The sequence below is a fragment of the Theropithecus gelada genome, chromosome 8 (assembly GCF_003255815.1).
Source record: "Theropithecus gelada isolate Dixy chromosome 8, Tgel_1.0, whole genome shotgun sequence".
NCBI lineage: Eukaryota > Metazoa > Chordata > Mammalia > Primates > Cercopithecidae > Theropithecus > Theropithecus gelada.
In genome coordinates this window covers 136,874,252-136,896,278 of record NC_037676.1, presented here as the reverse complement: position 1 = coordinate 136,896,278, position 22,027 = coordinate 136,874,252, and the positions used below count along the sequence as shown (strand labels likewise).

At 44.6% G+C, this 22,027-nt stretch overlaps 1 protein-coding gene across 7 annotated transcripts in view; it reads left to right on the top strand.

Annotated features, from left to right (window-relative positions):
• Nucleotides 1-22,027, top strand: part of ZFAT (zinc finger and AT-hook domain containing) — a 231,570-nt gene that overhangs the window by 106,229 nt on the left and 103,314 nt on the right. For all 7 annotated transcript variants that reach the window (XR_003120881.1, XM_025394837.1, XM_025394842.1 and 4 more), the window contains 4 exons: nt 771-1,003; nt 13,012-13,099; nt 15,285-15,434; nt 19,419-19,592. Coding sequence is in view for 6 of the 7 variants with exons in the window: in XM_025394837.1 (XP_025250622.1) it covers nt 771-1,003; nt 13,012-13,099; nt 15,285-15,434; nt 19,419-19,592 (645 nt within the window). In the remaining variant the exon portion in view is untranslated. The remainder of the gene's footprint in view (nt 1-770; nt 1,004-13,011; nt 13,100-15,284; nt 15,435-19,418; nt 19,593-22,027) is intronic.

Genomic DNA, 22,027 nt, shown 5'->3' with positions numbered 1-22,027 from the left:
CACGCTGTGGTCACCTCGCATTTGATTTGAGCTCACATCTGTTTGCAAAGAACACCTTCTAAGTGAGCCACCCTCCTCCATTGTAGATAGGAACGGTGACCGCTGTGTGGCAGTTAGCGCTTGGAGTCTTATGGAGGCGGCTGGGATGGTCGCACAGTTGACCGTGTTGACCTGGTCAGGTGTGTGTGCTGAGGGTTACCCATGACCTCTACCAGAACTCTAACTAAGAAGAATCTTTCTTCTGGCACATGACAAGTTTAAAGTTGAGCTTTAAATTGTGGCCAACTACTAGATCAGCCAAGAGAGGTTACAAAAGTTACAAAAGTGGCTGCAGCTCTCTGTAGGGAGGTCCCAAATAGCACCCTGCAACTCACAATGAAAGCATGGCTCCTGGAACTCCTGGGGAGCTGGCGGTGCAGGATATCGAAAATCCAGCTCCAGACCTGCTGTCCCAGGAGGGCCAGTAGAACTTAGAGACTAGCAGATTTATGCATGTGCATCATGGTATTTGGCGCCATAACTGGTTCTCACATGACTTCCTCCTCTGCTGGCCCTGACGTCATGCAAAAAATAGTAGCACCCTTAATATTTGCAACCTCCCACCTTTGAAAAGTAATTTTCAGGCAGAAATGTGGTGAAAAGTATGAAGGGCGACCCGGACAAGTGCAAGAGGGAGATAAATATGGTAGATAAAAAATAATAATCATTAAAAAAATTCAAAATCAGTCAAAAAAAAACTTCCTTGTTCTCATGTGAAAATATTTTTTTAGGCAAACTTTTTTGGTACCAAGTGCATTTTGATATGCATGTCCGCACCCACACCCGGGAACATCTGTATTATTGCTCCCAGTGTCATTATTCTTCCATCACCAAAAACTGCCTTAAACGCCACGTAATTCAGAAACACAGCAACATCTTGCTGAAGTGTCCCACTGACGGCTGTGACTACTCGACTCCAGATAAATATAAGCTACAGGCACATCTTAAAGTTCACACAGCGCTGGTAAGTAGCAAGCCCAAGCGGCAGCCCCGTCTCCCCTGGGTGCTCATTGCTTTCTCAAGTTTATGCATATATGTAGGTGTCCCCGCTGTAGGTCAGCCCTGAAAACAGAGAGGGGTCCTTCTCCTTACACAGCTGTGCGCGTGACAGAGGCTTCCCAGGTTCTTTCTAACAGCATGAGTCTCTAATATGTTGAAAAAAGAGATTAGATGGAACAAATTGTTTCCTGTGCAGATTTTTTTAGCATCAGATAAAGTCTACAGAAGAAATATCTATAGAGTAGAAGTAAAGTCAGAATTTCTTAAATGACATTTTAAGGAATAATTAATAGCAGAGATAACAGTAATAGCTACTACTGAATGTGGTTGAGAGGTTGAATTAAATAGTGCTGTACAGTGATGAGAACAATATTTGGTTCATAGTAGATGTTGATGACCACTATTGTCACAGTTTTGTGTCATTTTAATCTCTGGGAGAGAATGTCTTTGAAGCACATTTATTTTTAAAAAGTGATATGTTAATTCAAGATGCTGTTAATATTCACGAAGGTAAATTTCTTTAGGTCTTTGGTGGAGGATCTCGTAACACAATGAATGAATGTTTATTTTTGCAAATTCTAATCTAACTCAAGAGGCTGACACCTGAGAGTGATTTGAGACTTCTTAAAGTTATAAAGGAAGCACATCTGGCCCCAGGTGTGGTTCTGTTTTAATTGAATGCCTTTTTATGCTACGGACAGCAAAAAGTGAAGCTTCAGAAATTTGATGTGCTACCATGGTTTCCTGGCATAAAAATCATAGCAGTTTGTCACTGAGGGTCAAGTCGGGGTGTTTGGATGTGGTGAGTAGGTCAGAGCATGGGCTTTGGGGTTGGACACCTGGATTCAAACACTGTCTCCAGCACTCTCACAGGCCCTGTGGCCTTGGGCAAGTCACTTGTCTTTCCTGAGTCCTGTATGAAATAGCCTTCTGTATAAGATACATATTTTTTAAATATCTATTTTATATATATCCACACATGTATGCATATACACACATATACACAGATGTGTATATACATGTATTTATACACGTGCGTATACACACCTACACACATACACTTATATGCACACACACACACACACATGTACAGTACTCTAAAGAACTTGGCACAGTGCTTGTCATGTAGTTGACTGTGTACCCGCTATTGCATGTCACTCGGCACTTCTCAGTACACATCCTCTCTCCTTCCTTTTCTTTCTCTCTCTCTCTCTTTGAGTAGCATGTGAAGGCACGTTGTTTGTAATTCCTCATGGAACTGCTGTTATGTAGATACTGCTTCCAGTACACTATTATGGCCGGGAAAAGTGAGGTGGCAGAATTCATTAAAGTGATTTTGCTGGAAACTCATATGAAGTCAGGAGGGAGTGAAGCCAGTACGAGAACAAGTTCTTGGGAGAAGCCTTTGAATATGGCAATAAAGACTAGGAAGCAGACTGCTGAGTTTTCACCCTGGCTCCCCCGTTTACACGTTTTTAGCCTTGGGATAAGTCATGTGACCTATTTGCCTCAGTTTACCCATCCTTGGGTGAGGATGAAGTGAGAGAATAGATGCAAATGTCTCAGAACAGTGCCTGGCATGGAGCAAGCACTGTGTGTCCTGGACTGTTACCATCATTGATTCTACTTCTGCTTTTGGAACTTGCTGCTCTGGATTTAGAGATTTTGAAACATAGGCTGAAAGAATGACAAGAAAAAGGAAGTTGTAAGTGAGCTTTACCACCTGGGACTGTATGTATTCTTCCACACCCAAATCTTGCCTGCCTGTTGTGAGGGACCCACAGTTCAGCCCAGAGACTTTCTTCCCCCAGCTGCTGATGCCTGGCCTCCTGGCCACATCCCTGGACCTCATGATCAGTGGGGGAGTGTCAGGAAGGTGTGCAGAGATCTTTGGCCCCAGTCTCATCTGCCTTCATTCTTAATAAACCAGCATTTAAAGAGGTTTCTCTTTTCAACTTTATGTGGTTACGAATCTTCCTACTGAGAGGCTTATCTCTTCAGTGTGAACATGTAGGATGGCATCTGGGGAAACACATGTTGGGGGAAAGGGAAGGAACAGCTGCTGTCTGTATCCTGTGGGTCAGCTCCTTGTGTGGTCTTAATTCTCATATTACTTCTAGGAGTTGGAGTATTTCCTCCACTGGGCAGATTAGGGACCTGGCATTACAGAGTCGTTTGGTAATTTGTTCATGGCTGTGCCATTGGTAAGGGACAGAGACTAGAAGTTAATTCTAGATCCTTGAGGAATCACCATACTGTTACTGGGTATATACCCAAAGGATTATAAATCATGCTGCTATAAAGACACATGCACACGTATGTTTATTGTGGTACTATTCACAATAGCAAAGACTTGGAATCAACCCAGGTTTCCATCAGTGACAGATTGGGTTAAGAAAATGTGGCACATATACACCATGGAATACTATGCAGCCATAAAAAAGGATGAGTTTGTGTCCTTTGTAGGGACATGGATGCAGCTGGAAACCATCATTCTCAGCAAACTATCGCAAGAACGGAAAACCAAACACCACATGTTCTCACTCATAGGTGGGAACTGAACAATGAGATCACTTGGACTCTGGAAGGGGAACATCACACACCGGGTCCTATTGTGGGGAGGAATAGCATTAGGAGATATACCTAATGTAAATGGCGAGTTAATGGGTGCAGCACACCAACATGGCACAAGTATACATATGTAACAAACCTGCACGTTGTGCACATGTACCCTAGAACTTAAAGTATAATTAAAAAAAAAAAAAGAAAGAAAGAAAGGGAAGGGAAGATAAATAAATGTTTTTACTTTAAAAATAAAAAGAAAGCATTTAAGCCCACATTCTCACCACTGCCCGGGGCTGCCCATTTTGTTGTAGTTGGTCATTAACATCAACCACATGGTTCTTGGTAGGTCTCTTGGACACTTGTCCATCATCTGAAGGAATGTAGTTGAGGCAGATGTACCATGAGGGCAGGGACTGTGTTGATTCTTTCTGTGCTGTTAAGTGGCAGTTGTGCTTTATATTACGATAATAAAATTTCTATGCAGCTAACTGCAAGAGAAGAGCAGCATGCTGAATAAGGGGTTGTGACTTAGTTGACCTTATAAAAAAGATATGCTGGTGTGCTTCTCATTAGCTCTCATGTTTTCTTAGAAGTTGTACATTTAACTTCAATCTTTTCCCTCACCGATATTTCCAGTTCTTCCAGCTGAGACGCTTTTAAAGGTGAATGTGTTGCCACTGCTTCCAAAGCCAGCCAGTGCTGGCTGGAGGCCCCCTCCTCTATGTGTCAGGCATTGAGATTTTCAAGTAAGACCTGATCCCTGCCTGCAGGGTGCTCTTGGTTTTGTGAAGGGGGAGCTAAACAAGTAAACAGTAATGGCAAAATGGCAACGTGAGAGGGACAGTGACATCAATACAAGAGTGTACTCCCCCCCAAAAAAAATTTGCCTGGAAAGGACCTGGGAGGAAGGGTTCTGAGGGCTGTCTCAAGGAAGGGGTTCTGAGGTTATGAGTAGATTTGGGCCAGGAAAGAGAGTGAGGAGGAAATTCCCAGCAGAGTCAACAGCACAAACCAAGGGGAAGCTTTTTGTATTTACTCCAGGATGTTGAATTAGTGAACATTTTCCATGAAGCAGGTGGACCATATTGCCAACATAGTAAGATAGCATGATTTATGAAAACAGATTCCAGAATTTTTAGTTTAGACAACATTTGTGTTTTGAGCCTGCAAATTATTTTTGTAATGAAGCCAGGGGTACCAAGAAAATGCTGACGCAGTAAAAAAAAAAAGAAAAAAAGAAAAAAAAATTCTGCTTTCCCTGAATGAAGACTCTTTTGATCTGATAATAGAGTTGCTATCGCCAAGTGTTTTAAATAGAATTCTGTATTTTCAAGGACAGTTAAGGTGGGTTTTTTTTGGTAACAGCTTTACTTTATCAAGATATGTTTTACATAGCATACAATTTGCTCATTAAAGTGTGAAATCAAAATTTTTTTTTTTTTTAGTATATTCATGGAGTTGTGCAACTATCACCACAGCTAATTTCAGAGCTTTTTCATCATCTCATAAAGGAACCTGGTACTCATCAGCTGCCATCCCTTGTTCCCCTCCCTGAGCCCTAGGCAGCCACTAATCTGCTTTCTATATCTGTGGATTTGCCTCTTCTTTCTTTCATATGAAATTTCTTTCTTTTTTTAAGAAAGAAATCATAAAATATATATATTCAATACAGTCTTTTGTGACTCATTTCTGTCACTTAATTCATCCATGGTTTCCTTTTTATAGCTGAATAATATTCCATTGCATGGATACACTGCATTTCATCAGTTGATGGCATTTTTTAGTGGTAGTTTCACCAAGACAGTACCTCCCAACTACAGGGTGTTTTAAATCCACAGGATTCAGTCCAATTCTTTGTGAAATCACCTAAGAAAGCATGGAGGTTAATTCTAGTAGGTTAAGTATTTACCGTTCCTTAAAAGGGTTTTCAAAAATTATGAAGTGTCTAAGAAGAATTATCCATGTTTTCGTCACCACCCACCAGTATTTAGCTGTGTCATTGCCACTGTTCTGACACTTGTACCGTCATTGCTGCCATGAAATGGATAAAACTGGGAATTTGGAATTATAAGATGGGACTCTGGCTCTGTGTCTGTGGACTGTGCAGACTGCTTGGTCTTTATTTCCCTTTACCTGAAAGTGGAGTGAAAAATACTTCCCTGCTTTCTCTGGATGGTGGCAGTGCTCCAGTGGGATAGCGTGACTGTGCTTTGTGATGTCAGAGTGCCTTATGGATGTCCATGTGGTTGATCTTAGGATTGTGATCATGGCAGGGTCTAGCTGGGTCAGGAGAATGGTGCTGTTCTGATTAGGAAATGCACGGGACCTGGGACGAGACCTTGCACCAGTGTGGGGCTTGGTTTCCTTACCTGTGACCCTAGAGATGGAAGCAGGTATTGTAATTCTGGCTGCCTGACCTTCTGCATTTGTTTCAGCATTTACTGCTTTCAGCACAGATTCCCATGAAGAGCAAAAACGAAGGAGATTAAAAGTAGCCATCTCCCCGACCTGCCCCTCAAATGGGCCCGTATCCAAGTTCTTTCCAGTTGCACCAGGACTGTAGGATGATCTGGCTAAGTACCTGTTTCTGTGACTCTTACAACCATTTATTAGCCAAGGATAAACCTAATGATTGGAAAGAATGTGTACATTTAACGAAGTTTCTTCCCACTACCTCCTTCTTCCAGTTAGTAACTAGATGATGTCAACTTATAGTCAAAGATGTCTTGGCATTAAGGAAATACGGGGACCTAGTCAAGAGTGTGAGTCAGTGACATTTCTGGAGCAAATCCACTGTTTACAGAACTGTGCAAATTTTATAAAGGGGGCACTTGAGCAAACGCGGTTTTAGTAGGATGAGAGGAGGCTTTAGGTTCTGATATGCCCGAGTTCAGACCCCATATCTGTCTCTGTGATTTGGGGCAAATCCTTAGCCTCCCTGACCCTCAGTTTTCTCAGCTATAAAAATGGAGATAAAAAGTACTTTTCTCTGCCTCCTTGAGGACTGCATTAGAAAATATGTACTGTACAGAACACCCAAGTCAGCATTCTCTCTCTCTCTCTCTCAAAAACAAAACAAAACAACAACACCAAAAATCCGTTAGAAGGTTGTGAAATCAGTTTAGTGACTCATAGCTAGGATATCTTATAAATGAAACAGAATAAAATAAAATAGAACTTGTCAGCATTATTCACCTCTAGCAAGTGTAAGTATTATTTTTGGAGGCATTTGTTTCAGTGTTTAAATGTTTATCTGTTAGTGTGTGCATGAATGTGCTGGCTGGTGCTGTCAGATGGGTGACCCCTGTGGGTCTCCTTAAGTATTTAGTGGCCTAAATCACATAATTCATGACCACCTCAGTCAGAGTCACATGGTGATAATTGTCATGAATGAGATTCCTGAGCTCTTACCTCCACCATAATTTGAGGTGGGATCTGAGAATCTGTTATTTAAAGTTCCTCCTGACACAAAAAGTGAAAGGGGCCAGCCCCTCCACACCTGTGGGTATTTCTCGTCAGGTGGAATGAGAGACTGAGAAAGAAATAAGACACAGAGACAAAGTATAGAGAAAGAAAAGTGGGCCCAGGGGACTGGCACTCAGCATGCAGAGGACCTGCACCAGCACCAGTGTCTGAGTTCCCTCAGTATTTATTAATTACTGTTTTCACTATCTCAGCAAGAGGAATGTGGCAGGAGAGTAGGGTGACAGTGGGGAGAAGGTCAGCAAGAAAATATGTGAGCAAAGGAGTCTGTGTCACAAATAAGTCCAAGGGAAGGTACTATGCCTGGATGTGCACGTAGGCCAGATTTATGCTTTTCTCCACCCAAACATCTCAGTGGAGTAAAGAGTAACAGAGCAGCATTGCTGCCAACATGTCTTGCCTCCCTCTACAGGGCAGCTTTTCGCCTATCTCAGAATTGAACAGATGTACAATTGGGTTTTATACCGAGACATTCAGTTCCCAGGGGCAGGCAGGAGAAAGTGGCCTTCCTCGATCTCAACTGCAAGAAGCCTTCCTCTTTTATTAATCCTCCTCAGCACAGACCCTTCACAGGTGTTGGGCTAGGGGACAGTCGGGTCTTTCTCATCCCACGAGGCCATATTTCAGACTATCACATAGGGAGAAACCATGGACAATACCCGGCTTTCCAGGACAGAGGTCCCTGCGGCTCTCCGCAGTGCATTGTGCCCCTGCTTTATCGAGACTGGAGAACAGCGATGACTTTTACCAAGCATACTGCCTGTAAACATTTTGTTAACAAGGCACATCTTGCACAGCCCTAGATCCCTTAAACCTTGATTCCATACAACACATGTTCCTGTGAGCTCAAGGTTGGGGCAAAGTTATAGATTAACAGCATCTCAGGGCAAAGCAATTGTTCAGGGTACAGGTCAAAATGGAGTTTCTTATGTCTTCCCTTTCTACATAGCCACAGTAACAGTCTGATCTCTCTTTCTTTTCGCTACACAAAAGTGTGAGGCAGCAGGAAGTGGAGCATCTGGTGGATGTTTATGATTTGCCAGTTTATTCCCTTTATTTCTGACCTGTGTTGCTTCTCAGAAAACCTCAAAGATAACCTGATGCTAAGGGTCTTGTAGCAGTTACAGCCCGAGCTTGGGAGTTGGTGCATTTGATGTTACATTCTGACTCTGGGACTTAGCAATGGTGTGGCTCCATAACCTAACAAATCCCCTGGAAATGAAGCCAACAGGACCCACTTCCATGGGAATTTAGCGAGATCATGTTTGTAAGGGACACAGCCTAGTCCCGGGCATATAGGGAGGGGCCTGTCCAGAGTAATTCATCCTTCTAATCCTCCTTTTTAGGAGGAGGAGGAAGAAGAGGAATAGTAATAGTGATTGGTGGTGGTGCATCTATTGAGTCTGATGGTCTCCCAACAAATGTTTAGAATACTTAACCTTTGTCATTGAGAAACGCATAGTCTTTCTTTGGCTATAAAGGTACACATATTTAAAAGAACTCTTACATGTACTTTCTGGAGATAAGCTAAAATAATATGTTGCCAACAAAGCACTGAGAAGCGAGAGGAAGCTACTTTCAATCTCTTTCTGGAAATAAATGGGTACACACAGTCAGTATGTGTACTTTTAAAGTAGAGGAAATGTTGTTTAATTAAAATGATTGTACATAATGTTTTCCCTTCCCACAAGCTTTAAGAAAATGATCTTTTCTTACTTGATCACGAAACACGTTTGCTTCTGTGTTGCTCCATTTAGGTGTTTTATCCACTGTCCAGGAGACCTCAGGCTACCAGAGCATGTTGTGCATAGAATAGCTTCATTTCAGCAGAAACTGAGATTCTAAATTGAAAGGGCATCACATGGCAAAACAGAACTATTTCCTGTGGAAAGGAAAATCCTTGAGTTGAAATCCTAAATCGAGCACATTTCTGGCTCTCTTCTAACTTGTTCAAATCAGTTGCAATTTCGACATCACTTTTCCTGTGCTTTGCTGCACTTTCTGCAGACATCCTCACGGATTGTTGGGTTCCACGTGTTGGCACATCTCTTTCTTGATGAGCATTCGAGCCCCTGAGAATCTCACACCTCTTCCTCAGTGCAGTGCCTGACACATAACAGGGGTCCTATAGCAGCTGAGGAATGAATAAGTGAGTCCATGGAGGACAGCACATGCCATAACTGTGGTCTTTATTCCTGAGAAATGGTTGAGTAGAAACCCCAACTTTTATTTTTTAAAGCACCTGCCGCTAAGCCATAGACCAGATGAGGTTTGCCCGGAGCAGAGAGCTGGGCTCTGAGCCTCAGGCTTGGGGCTGACCCTGCACCCCGGGCCATACTGCAGCTTCCTGCAGCGTCTCCTTTCTTTCAAGGCCATTTCTGTCAGAGCAAACAGACTCCAAAAGCTGGGCTCTCCTACCATCATTAAGGCATGGGTCTCTCAGACTCTCCATCTCTACTGGGAGCTCTTTTAACCACCACTCTTTTTAAGTTTGCTGTGTCAGTCCGAGTTTTCATCTCTGGTATGGAACTGAGGTTTTGAAAAAGAAGTAAATGAGTCCTAAGAGTTCCCCCGACACCCCCCGCCCCGTACCCTTTACCACCATCTGTGTCCTTCTGACAGTCTTCAAAGGCATCAAAAAATAAGGGGCCCTGATAAACTCTGAGATAAATTGCTTTCTGACTATCAGAGATTAAAAGAAAAAAAATCAAATAGCAGAGGCTCAGGGGAGATCACTGTAAACTCCTTCAAAGCCCTTCTGAACGCCAACTCTGATGATGTGGGCACCGAGAGGCAGCCAGGGGTGGTGGAGGTCTCCAGGATGCCTGCCTAACCCGGGGCATCTTGCCCGAGGCCAAGGGCAGAGGACAACGGTGACAGGAGTCCTCTGAGGAGCCCTGAGCCTGTGGTGTAGCCTGGCTGGGGGTCTGTGGCATTGCCTGGCCGGAAAACTCAGGACAGTTTCGTAAGACATGCCTGGACCCTTTGGACATGTGTGCTTGGCTGGCGTTGCTTGGTATTCAGATGTTTGGTGGGAAAGGCATCCAAACCATTTGGTTGTTCAGAGGGACTTTTGGTTTGGTTTGGTTTTGGTTTTTAATGTAAAGTACGCTTTGTCTAAGTGTGCGCCGGGGAACACCAAAGCAGGTGGAGGGTGCTCATTCAGATCCCGCTCTCGGAGACTCCCGGGGAATATGAGCCCATGAGAAGGGCTGCTGTCTCAGGCTGAGTTGCATGATAGCAACATGGAAACCACAGCAGCAAAGTCTTTCAGATTTATTGGGCACTCACTATAGGACAGGCTCCCTTCTAAACACTCCATATGTTTTTCATCTCCTTTATCCTTCTTGTGACCCTGTGAAGGAGGCATTGTTTTTTATTGCCATTTTACAGACAATGAAACGGAGGCACTGAGAGGTTAAATCACTTGTGCAAAGTTCCACAGCTAATAAGGGGGCAAAACCAAGATTTGAACCCAGGGGCTCAGAGCCCTGAACCTGTTCTGCTAGTCAGGGTCTCACAAGAGCAAGAGCTCTGGAGTCCAGCTCTGCCCTTCGTGTAGTGTGAACCTTGGGCAGGTTTCTAAAGGCCTCATAGGATATGGTATGTAAAGCACTTTGCATCCAGTGAGTTCTTACAAAGTGGTAGCTCTTGTGCTTTTCATTATTTAGAGTAGGAGTAGACTGCCCAGCGGGGAGCACAGTGAGGAGTGCATTCATCACACAAGGCATGGAACACACTTGGTGCCTTGTGGAGCTCACAGTAGGGGCTCCACAAGTAGAGGGAATTAGTCCTTCTGTAAATCCAAGAGAGCATGGAGTGGATTAACCTCCCCCAAAACACACACAGCCCAAAACATTTCCTTGCAGTGGTAGTTCTGCATATTTTGTTTTTACTTTTTGTTCAGCTCTCTGCACAGAGTCCTCCCTACCAGGATTTGGCTCTCTGTAAGCTGTGGGTTTGGTAAGCTTGGCTATCAGAAGTGCCTCAGACTGATGTATAAACAGCAGATATTTACTGTCACACCATCCTGGAGAGCAGAAGGCAGAGGTCAAGGTGTTGGCAGGGCCGCTTCCTCCTGAGGGCCGTGGGGGAGGATGTGGTCCGTGCCTCTCTGAGCTTCAGGTGATTTGCTGTCTGTCTTTGGTGTTTCTTTGCTGGCAGATCCATTGCTGTGGTTTCTGCCTCCATCTGCACATGGTGTTCTCCCTGTGTGCAGCTCTGTGTTCAAATTTCCCCTTTTTATAAGGACACCAGTCACATTGGATGAGGGCCCACCCTAGTGACCTCATTTTGACTGGATTACCTCTGTAAAGACCCTGTTTCCAAATAAGGTCACATTCTGAGGTATTGGAGGTTGGGACTCTGACATATGATTTTTTAGGGGATGTAATTCAACCAATAACACCCATGCTGGGGGAAAAGAGAGATATGAAATCACCCTCAAGTGAGCGCTGAGAGCAAAGGGAGGTGAGCAAAAGCCATAGCTTGGTAATTCACAAAAGCATCTTCCTAACTGAGAATGTTACACCATGGTGGTCCCTGCTGTGAAGCTGCAGCAGTGCAGGATGAACAACCTACCTGCAGCCTCAGTGGGCCACGGGTCTTGCAGGGGCAGGAGGTATCCTGGGTGGGCATCCGCACACTCTACTTCTAACACTGGCTCCTCCTCTCAGACTTTGGGCTTATCTCCTGGGCCTCGTTTTCTTAATCTGTAACATGAACATGAACTGTGCCTATCTTTTGTGAGTGGTTGTGAGTCTCAGTACAATCACTTGCCCGTGCAATCCCTGCGTTGAGTGCTGGCAGAAATAACATGCTCTTGGGTTGTAGAGTAGCACTGGTCTGTGTGGTAGATCAAACCTTGAGGTTGAGTACCACCCACCTCCACAGAACTCTCCCCTCTAAGCCCCATCCCTTCCTTTTTAAATAGAGCTGTTGCCATTTCCCCATTTCCCTACACTTGAGCTCCCCAGACTGTGTAGGGGATCTCAAGTAGGGGATCACCAGGTAGATCCTGTATGTATGTGCTTGGAAGGATGTACTTTGTCTGGTTTTGATGAAGCTGATGATAATGATGGTGCTAATGAGAATGCTAGTGTTGCTGATGGTGATGGTGGTTGTGGTGATGTTGATGGTGGTGGTGATGGTGGCAGTGTTGGCGGTGTTGATTGTGGTGGTTGTGATGACTGTTGTTGGTGGTGATGACGGTGATGGTGGTGATGACTGTTGATAGTGCTTGTGGTGGTGATGGTGGTGATGATGGTGATGGTGGTAATGACTGTTGCTAGCATTAGTGGTAGTGGTGGTGGTGGTGGTGATGGTGTTGGTTGTGGTGGTAATGACTATTGATGATAGTGCTGGTGGTGGTGGTGATGATGGTGATGGTGGTCGTGGTGATGGTGGCAATGACTGTTGATAATGCTACTGGTGATGATGGTGGTGATGATGATGGTGATGGTGATGACTGTTGATAGCACTAGTGGTAGTGGTGGTAGCGGTGGTGATGATGGTGATGGTGGTTGTGGTGTTGTTGATGGTGGTGGTGATGGTGGTGTTGCTTGTGGTGGTGGTGATGACTGTTGATAGTGCTGGTGGTGGTGGTGAAGATGGTGATGGTGATGGTGGTCGTGGTGTTGGTGGTGGTGATGGTGTTGGTTGTAGTGGTGATGACTATTGATGATAGTGCTGGTGGTGGTAGTGATGATGGTGATGATGGTGGCAGTGGTGATGGTGGTGATGACTGTTGATAGTGCTAGTGGTGGTGATGGTGGTATTGATGATGATGGTGGTGGTGATGACTGTTGATAGCACGAGTGGTAAGTGGTGGTGGTGGTGGGTGATGATGGTAATAGTGATGGTTATTTTTTACAGACCACAGATTTAAATGAGAAAGTCAATTGACTGTGTTCTCTTTCTATTAAGGACAAAAGGAGTTATTCTTGTCCTGTTTGTGAAAAGTCTTTTTCAGAAGATCGATTGATAAAGTCACATATCAAGACCAACCATCCTGGTAAGGTTGTGCATTTTAGAGTGGAAGATTAATGTTAAAAATGCTTATGTTTATTTTAAAACAATGTTTTACATCAACTGCACTACATAGAAATAAAAAGGGATGAAGCTGTGATACATTCATGGGAAACAAGCATCTTTATTCGATGCTGGAAAGTTGATGTAATTATTTATTTCCTTTTGTTCTTTTATCGGTCTTCAGATGCATCTACCCTCACCCCTGCAATTTCAGTGATACCCCCTGCCCCTTGTAACGGGAACTTTGCATGCCTTTGGATGGGTCGTATATGAGTCATAAGCTTGTGTTACCCGGAGTGGTGATTTGTAAGGGGTGTTGGCTCCTGCCCAGGCTGAGGAGCATCCTTGAGTTGGAGAGACCATCACCACAGGTCTTCTCACATTCCACACCACTCAGGTGCATGAGGCACCGGCTACCTGGGTGTTCGTGCCTTGTCATTTCTGTTCGTGCCACTTGGAACATTTTCCCTTCTGCCCTGCCTGGTTAATTCCTGTTCATTCTTTACATTCTTCCTCAGACCCCTGCCTTTGGGGAGGCTGTTGTAGCTTCCAGTCTGGCTGAGGGTCCACCCCCAGCCCCTGCTAACATCATACACAGTGCACTGACCACTGTGCTCCAGTCACTGTGACTCTCCAGCCACTCCCAGGGGCTCCCTGAGGCGAGGCTTATCCCCAGATCTCCAGTGCCTCCACAGGCAGGCTTGAGAAAGCAGATGAGGGTGTTGTGTGTTTTATGAGGGAGTAGCAGATATTCCTTCTAAATGCGCCTCTCCCTTCATACATGTGTCTTTTTTCCTGTTCTTTATTTTGTATCTGCTCTTGGTATAAGGGAACTGACTCACTGACTATAAATGGAGAAAGATAAAGAAATAACAGAAGGGCACTAACACTCATGTTTCAGCTGGGAATGGACAGAGCTGTGAGGCCTTCGTCTGTGTGGGAACCGTGTGGGCTGTGTGCTTCTCTGAAGGCCCAGCTCTGTCCTTCTCATGTTAACTCATGTCCTAAGTGACATGGGATCCAATGTGAGCCAAAGTTATTCTTAAAACAGCTAGCCTTTGCTGATGAACAGATGTAAGACATTATTTTGTTATTATTTTAAACTTTTTATTCCAGAAAATCCCCAAATACAGGAGCACACAGAACAATGCTGGGAACATCCTGTATCTGTCACTCAGCTTCCACAGTTACCCACGTTTTGTCAAACTGTTTCATGTATCCACCACACACACTTTTCTTCTTCTAGGATATTTTAAAGTATATTCCAGACAGCATGTAATTCCTCCATAAAAACCTTTAAAATGCATCTCTAACTAATAAGGATTGCTTTCAACATAACTACTGTGTCACCGATAAAGCAAACAGGATCAACTTTTTGCTTGATTATTGCCACCTATTATAAGTCTGTTTAAAATTTCTCCAATTTCCCCAGGATTTTTCTTATTTATTTATTTATTTATTTTTGAGACAGAGTCTCACTGTGTCGCCCAGGCTGTAGTGCAGTGGTGCAATCCTGGCTCACTGCAAGTTCCGCCTCCTGAGTTCATGCCATTCTCCTGCATCAGCCTCCTAAGTAGCTGGGACTACAGGCGTCTGCCACCATGCCCAGCTAATTTTTTTGTTTTTTTTTTTGTGGAGACAGGGTTTCACCGTGTTAGCCAGGATGGTCTCAATCTCCTGGCTTCATGATCCACCCGCCTTGGCCTCCCAGAGTGCTGGGATTACAGGCGTGAGCCACCACGCCTGGCCAGGATTTTTCTTTTTAACTGTTGGTTCACTTGAACCAGCATCCATACATTTGCATCTAGTGGCTTTGTTCCTTATGTTTCTGTTTCTTGTTTTCTCTAGTGCCCCCCTTGTGCTTTTTTCCATGACGTTTACTTATGGGGGAAACTGAGTCACTTTTCCTGTAGACAATTTCAGTTTCTGCATTTGTGTGATTATTGCCTTGTGATGTTGCTTCTCCATTCCTCAAATGTGATGTTAACAGATATTGAGATCTGAGACTTGATTTGATTCTGGTTTAACTTTTTAGGTGAAAATCCTGTCTCTGGACACCATGAGGCACACCTTGATTCCTCCTGCGGTGCTGCTTAGCGATGAGGTTTATTTATGTCTAACTTCCCCTGACTCCTCTGACTCCTTCTCACATCCTGCTTTTCTTCTAGAGGTCTCCATGAGCACCATTTCTGAGGTTCTCGGGAGGAGGGTTCAGCTGAAAGGGCTAATTGGAAAGAGAGCCATGAAATGCCCATATTGTGACTTTTATTTCATGAAGAATGGCTCAGACCTTCAGCGTCATATTTGGGCTCATGAAGGTGAGTATTCATCTTTCCAAATTGGGTACCTTGTTAACTTTGTGCTTCCATCCTTCATTTTGAGAGTACATTAAGAGGAAGCCATATCTTCACATTCCCGCTGTTAGAATTTCCTTAGCACACTGAGAAGTGTGTCCATCAACCAGCTACAAACAGTAATTTAAACTATTACTCGATTAGTTGCAATTGCAATGAGTAGAGGTGTGCACTCCTTCATAGGTCTCATTGCAATTGTAGTGAAATAAATCACCACGACTCCCCTGCTGGAATGTAGGTACCTTGAGAACAGGAACACCAGAGTCTTATTCATGGCAGGAGCTCCAGTGCCCAGCCTGTGCCCTGTGCATAGCAGGTTTCCCAGAACTGTTGGGATTATGAATGAAGGAAGGAGGGCAGCAAGTAGTTCTCCCATTCCGGCAGTGTGAAGTGTTGCCATTCAGGCTATGGAGAAGGAATTCAGAAGGGGGAAGTGCAGGATGGAGATGAGGGAATGGAGAGAAGAAGATGGGCTGTGCTTTCGGGTTGCTTGCCGATGAAGGGAAGTGCAGGGCCACTCTCAGCCTTTGGGAAGTCGGAAGTGAAGATTCTGCTAGTGCAACAGACCGTCACCTTTGTTTTCTCCCACTGTGTAAGGGCATGGCCCTCCTGGGGACTAGGGTAGGAGCCGAGGGGACAGGGAAAACCCTTCCAATCACCTACATCAGATCCCTGCCTGTTATTTAGGAACCTGGAATGCTGCAGTAGGAAAAAAGACTAGAGAGGGATGAAGGATGAAGTATTTTCTACAATATTGCATAAAATGACCTATTTATAGGTCCTAGGGAAGGAACTATTAGGGAGAGAGAGACTGATGGTTCAGTAAGGAGAACCGTAACTGACAGGTTGGGAACGTGGAGAAGGCAGAAGGAGTTGAAATAAATTCCAAGGTGGGAAGCTACTTTTTTGTTTACCAGCATATAATGATGCCAGTGCTCAGTGTTTGACTCACGTTATTGGAGTCAGTATTCTCAACAACCTTAGAGGTGGGTGCTGTTACCATCCCCATTTTACCAATGAGGAAAATGAGGCTTAGAGGGGTGAAGTAATTTGCCCAGGGTCACATAGCTGACAAAGTGGTGAACTGGGATTTGAACCAATGCCGTCTGATTCCAAAACCCTTGCTCTTCTCTTCTGTACTGACTTGTTTCTGGAGGAGGAGGCCCCTCCTACACTGAGACAGGAGTGAAGGGGGTGAGGGTGGTAGCAGGTACGTGTATATACACGTGTTGTTTCTTTGTTATGAAGTTGAAGGCATTCATAGCTGATGGTCACAGTTTGCTCAGCAAAGAATGCCAAGAAGGCAGACTTGGAGTGGCATTCATGGGAATCAGCAGGGAGCTGACCCTGATGGAAGCACAGAGGGTCGAGCGGAGGCTGGAGACTATGGGCTTATCAAGGCATCAAACTGTAATTGTACTCACATGAGAAGAAGTGAGAGAACTGGGTTCAAATTCCACCCTCACCATGTATGATGAACAAATAATTCCTTCTCTCTGCAACTCAGTTTATTTATCTATAATGTGATCTGCCTTGGGGTTTGTTGCAAGGATCAACGAGATAATTTATGTAAAACCCACAGTAGAAGGCTTAGCATATATTGGGTACTTAATACATGGCTGATGCTATTGTGTTAAGTAAATACTTGTGATGATGCAGTAATGCTGCATATTTGCCATTTGAAAGTAATCTAATATTTTCAGCGACTTCAGAATTGATAAAGATTCAGAAAGCCAAAGGCTGCTGTATCCTGGCATCTTTGTTTTTTTCTTTTTTCTAATTTGTGACTTTCTCTGTAATGATGGAATCACAAAGGAAACAGGGCATCAGTACACACACTACAATGGGGTTCTTTGGAATTGATCCCCTGTACCATAAAATATCTCTTGTCTCCGTTTACTCTTAACACATAGGACAAGAAAAACAAATTTAAAAACCCAAAAAATTAAATTGAAAAAAGAAAGAAAAACAGAAAACACAGGTATTGACTGTAGTCACAGAAATTAACCCTTTGTGTAGAATTTTGTGCATACCTGCAACATTTGTTGCTTAGAGGACCTGCAACTTTGTTCAAGGTTTCCTAATAGTCTAGCAATGTACCTGGGGCCCATCCATGACAGCAGTTCTAAACATTGGCTCTTAGGGGAGAATTTAGAGTAGACAGTGTCTTGGTATGTCGCCTTGCAGTGAATGCCATGTTGTGGATGATCTGGAGATGCACAGCTGGTTGACTTGCACCATCTCGTTTTCCATGACCGTATGTCCCAGAGCACACGGAAGTGTGGAGTTGTTGAGGTGACTCCCCAGGGTTCCACAGCCGGCCCATGGGTGTGCAAAGATGTTAATGGAAATACGTGTACTTCAGTCTCTGTGTTGCTTTGCTTGGTTCTTCTCTTCCTAGTCATAATGAGGAACAGAAATTAGGAATTTGGCTTCTCCAGGATTGGAAGACAGTGCATGTCTTCATTTTTGAGTTCTCTTAATGTTTTGGAAAGAACACCAGGTCAAATAGTGCCTGAATATACTCGGCTGTTCACACATTTGTGAAGGATCTAAAGACAGCAGGGATGCACCATGTTCCCTCTATGTATGGTTACTGTGGGCTTCTCCTCTGTGGTGGTGGTAGTTCTGAGCCATCTGTAGCTTTGACTCGGGGTGAAATGCCTGCTGAGGGTCATGTGAGATACAGAGAGATGCCGCTTGACCCAGGCTAGCACCACGGCTGTGGCCCTGCTCTTGTGAGAGTGTGTTGTAAATGACCAACCCAGAACAACGGATCTGGTGCCCTGAAGGCTTCTTGGGAAGTGACTCCTGGTCCTGTCATTTTACAGAGATGAGAACTGTGATCCAAACATGAGTTCAAGGGCACACAGCTTGTTGATGCTTATGGTTAGATTATTACTTCATGTCTAGAAACCCAGGCCAGAGCTGGGCTTTGCGTGGGCCCTAAGGAACATCAGACCCCGATGTGCATCTCAGCTCTGTGCCCCTGGGCATTGCCCTCAGCCTCTTTAAAGTGTTGGTTTCCTCAACTGCAAAGTCATCGGTAGTGTAAATAATGGGTGAAAATGTTTGGCTCACTAAAAATTGTCTGCTTCATTACTGTGTTCAGGTGTGTTCCCTGCCCTCCTTGCCCTTCTCCCAGGCCCCAGCCCCTGTCCCTATAGCGCATCACACACCATATTGTAACAGCCTGTTTACCTGTCTGCATCTCCCACCGGACAGTGAAGGCTGGGGTTCACTCTTCTCAGTTTCAAGATTAATCCTCAGTGCCTACTATGAAAATAGGTCCTCAGTAGACAGTTGGTGAATGAAGGAGTGGTGAATGCCAGGATGCCCCTACAGTCAGAGTCATCAGCTCATCAACCACCAGTTGGTAAAGCTTGATTTGTTTTACAAAGCAAATGTGCTTCCACATTTGGTCCTGGTGCCTGATCTTTTTGATTTTTTGCAAAAGGCCTTGGTGCCTTTGTGTTTAGTTCAGCTCAGTTCAACTGAATTTAGTGACTGTTCTGCAGGATGCTCAGGGTCTCTGTCCTCAAGGAGTTCCCAGACTATGGGGAGAGGGCAGATATGAAGGACTCACTGTAGTGTGCAGTGAACGTTTCAGCTAGTAGAGAGTTACAGGAGTTGGGAACATTGATAGGGAGGTAGGGAAATCTACCAAGGAAGGTCAGAGAAAGCTGCAGGGTGGAGGCACCTGGTATCCCAGGAGGCAAAGGCATCCCAGAAGGAAGGCACAGCCTGGGGAAGAGCCTGGCATGGGAAGTGTGTGGTGCGTTAGGGCCAAGCAAGTATACCGCTGTGTTCAACGTGGATGTTTTATATATACATATCTATAAGTGTATTTAGATATGGATATATATATATTCCTTCAGATTCACACACACATATTCATACACATATGTAAATATATAGAGATAGATATATACATTTTTCCCTTGGCAGGTGTGAAGCCCTTCAAGTGTTCTTTGTGTGAGTATGCAACTCGTAGCAAGAGTAACCTCAAGGCTCATATGAATCGTCATAGCACTGAGAAAACCCACCTATGTGACATGTGTGGCAAGAAATTCAAATCAAAAGGGACACTGAAAAGTCACAAGCTCCTTCACACTGCAGATGGTGAGTAAACCCCAGGGTGAACTTTCCCCCCTAAATATGTAATTTGAAGCTGGTGTTCCAGTTCATCAGAAACTTGCTGTACTGGAGGCAGGAAAGAGCACGTGCCCATTAGAAGGAGCTTCTGAAAGAGCGGTGAAGGCCTGGCCTGCCTGTCTCCCAGTCCTGTGCTCAGTGCCTCACTTCCAGCAGGTGCAGGATAAACACTTACTGGGTGTGTCTGTGCCCGTGGCAGGGCTATGCAGGGAAGGAAGCTGCTTCAGGGAAGGAGGCGTCTTCAGGAAGCCTTGATCTGTGGTTCTGAAGTTTCCATCCTCTTCAGCCCTCCATCCCCACCTGGAGCTCAAGGATCTTGAGGGGCAACCTTGATCACACCTGGCCTGATTTTTTCAAGTGAGGCTCTTATCATCCAAGCCACCTCAGGGGTGGAACCAAGTCTAAAATAAAGCCAACATTTGGGCAGATTTGATCTAGATAAAATGTACTTAAGTGGATTTCTAATTTCATTCATTCATTAAGAACAATTGATTGAGTTCTTATATGTGCTAGCCATGGAGGTAGGTTCTAGGGATACCAGGTCAAGTAGAGACCAATTCCTGCGTTCAAGGAGTTCATAATCTGGAAGGCAGGACAGAGGAGCAGGCAGGCCATGGTAAAGATTTAAGTGTGGTGATGGAGGTGAGCTCGGGAGCCCTGGGAGCAGGTCATGGGTCGAGGTAGGTGGGGAGCTCAGTGGATGGTAGGCACAGTTTCCCTGGCATAGGCTGGATAGAGGGAAAGAAGATGTGTTCTAGGAAGACAGGCAGCCAAACCATAAGAGACTTTTCACATTTAAGATTTTACTCAGAAAGACAAGTTATGTGAGGGACTTGTAAATACTTCATATAACAAGATTAATAAACTTCATTTATAAATGTGTTGTTATTTACCAAAATTATGTATAAAAGTTGGAGTTTACTCTAAAAATCAAAATTATTTCAACAGTGATGTCTAATTTCAAAATTTAGTGGATGATGTAGCTCTTAAGTTCTATCTTTATTTTAAGATTGTTCTGAAAATCAGTCCTGCTGTGTGTGTGTGGGTTGGGCCCTCGGCAAGAATTCAGGTGAGCTCGAGGGACTCAGTGCAAAGGCTGAATGCTTGGCTGGGATTCATCAGAATTAAGGATCAAGGGCTTGCCTAAGGCTGAAAAAGAGCCAGAACCATAACTATTAAAACTTAAGCAGTACTCTCTCTCTAAAAAAAAATCCGTAATCAAAATTAAAAATACAATGGCAGTACAGCAGTCATACTTGAATAATGAAAGCTCTAAAGTCATGTGGTTTTTTATGATTCTATGCCTCCACAAACAATAAGCCTTGCTGACCGCTCAGCTGCCTGAACATTTAGGCAAGAATTACATTTCTTAAGATGACAGCACATAACTACTGCAGTCCTTCCGTAGTGAAGAGCAGCTGTTCCCAGAGGCAGGGAAGCCTGGAGTATCCAGTGGGCCATGGTGACAGGGTCAAGAAGGCGTTCACAGGCACTGAACAGGGTTCCGCGGTCTCATGCCTGGTTCTGCAGTCCAGGCTCTGTGCTAAAAAGCCTTTGAGCAGATAGAAGCCGTTTAATCTGGCAGACCCTGGACCAACTGATGTGGAGGGATGGGGCCGGTGTGAGTAGTTGGTATCACGGGTCCAGAGCAGCACACTCAGCCTATCCTCCCTGTCATGATTCTCTGAGTTCTTCGGCAGGAAAGGGAGTTCAGATGGACAAAGATGTCTCGTCAAAGCAGGAATGCATCTCCTAAAAGGGAATGGTATTCAAACATTGTGAAGTATTTTCTAACAAAACATTGGAAATTTGTATTGTTTTTCTTTATTTCTTTCTGCTGACATTTTTGGGAGGATGAGGTATTTGTAAAGTCATGTCTTAGTTTTCAACACTTTTCAGTTGTCTGGGAAGAAGAGCATCAAGTCTGGGCGCAGTGGCTCACGCCTATAATCCCAGCACTTTGGGAGGCTGAGGGAGGCGGGTGGATTGCCTGAAACGAAGGAGTTTGAGACCAGCCTGGGAAACATGGTGAAACGCTGCCTCTACCAAAAATACAAAAAATTAAGGGGGCGTAGTGGCTCATGCCTGTGGTCCCAGCTAATTGGTAGGCTGAGGTGGGAGGATTGCTTGAGACTGGAAGCGCAAATTGCAGTGAGCCAAGATCGCACCACTGCACTCCAGACCGGGTGACAGAGTGAGACCCTTCCCCCCAACCCCCTCCCCTCAAAAAAGAAGGGCATCAGTCATCAGGTGCAATGAAAGAACCACTGGAACAGGTAGCTTGTCCCCCAACCCCCCCCCCCTAAAAAAGAAGGGCATCAGTCATCAGGCGAAATGAGAGGAGCACTGGGACAGGTAGCTTGCCCCCAACCCCCCTCCCCCCATAAAAGAAGGGCATCAGT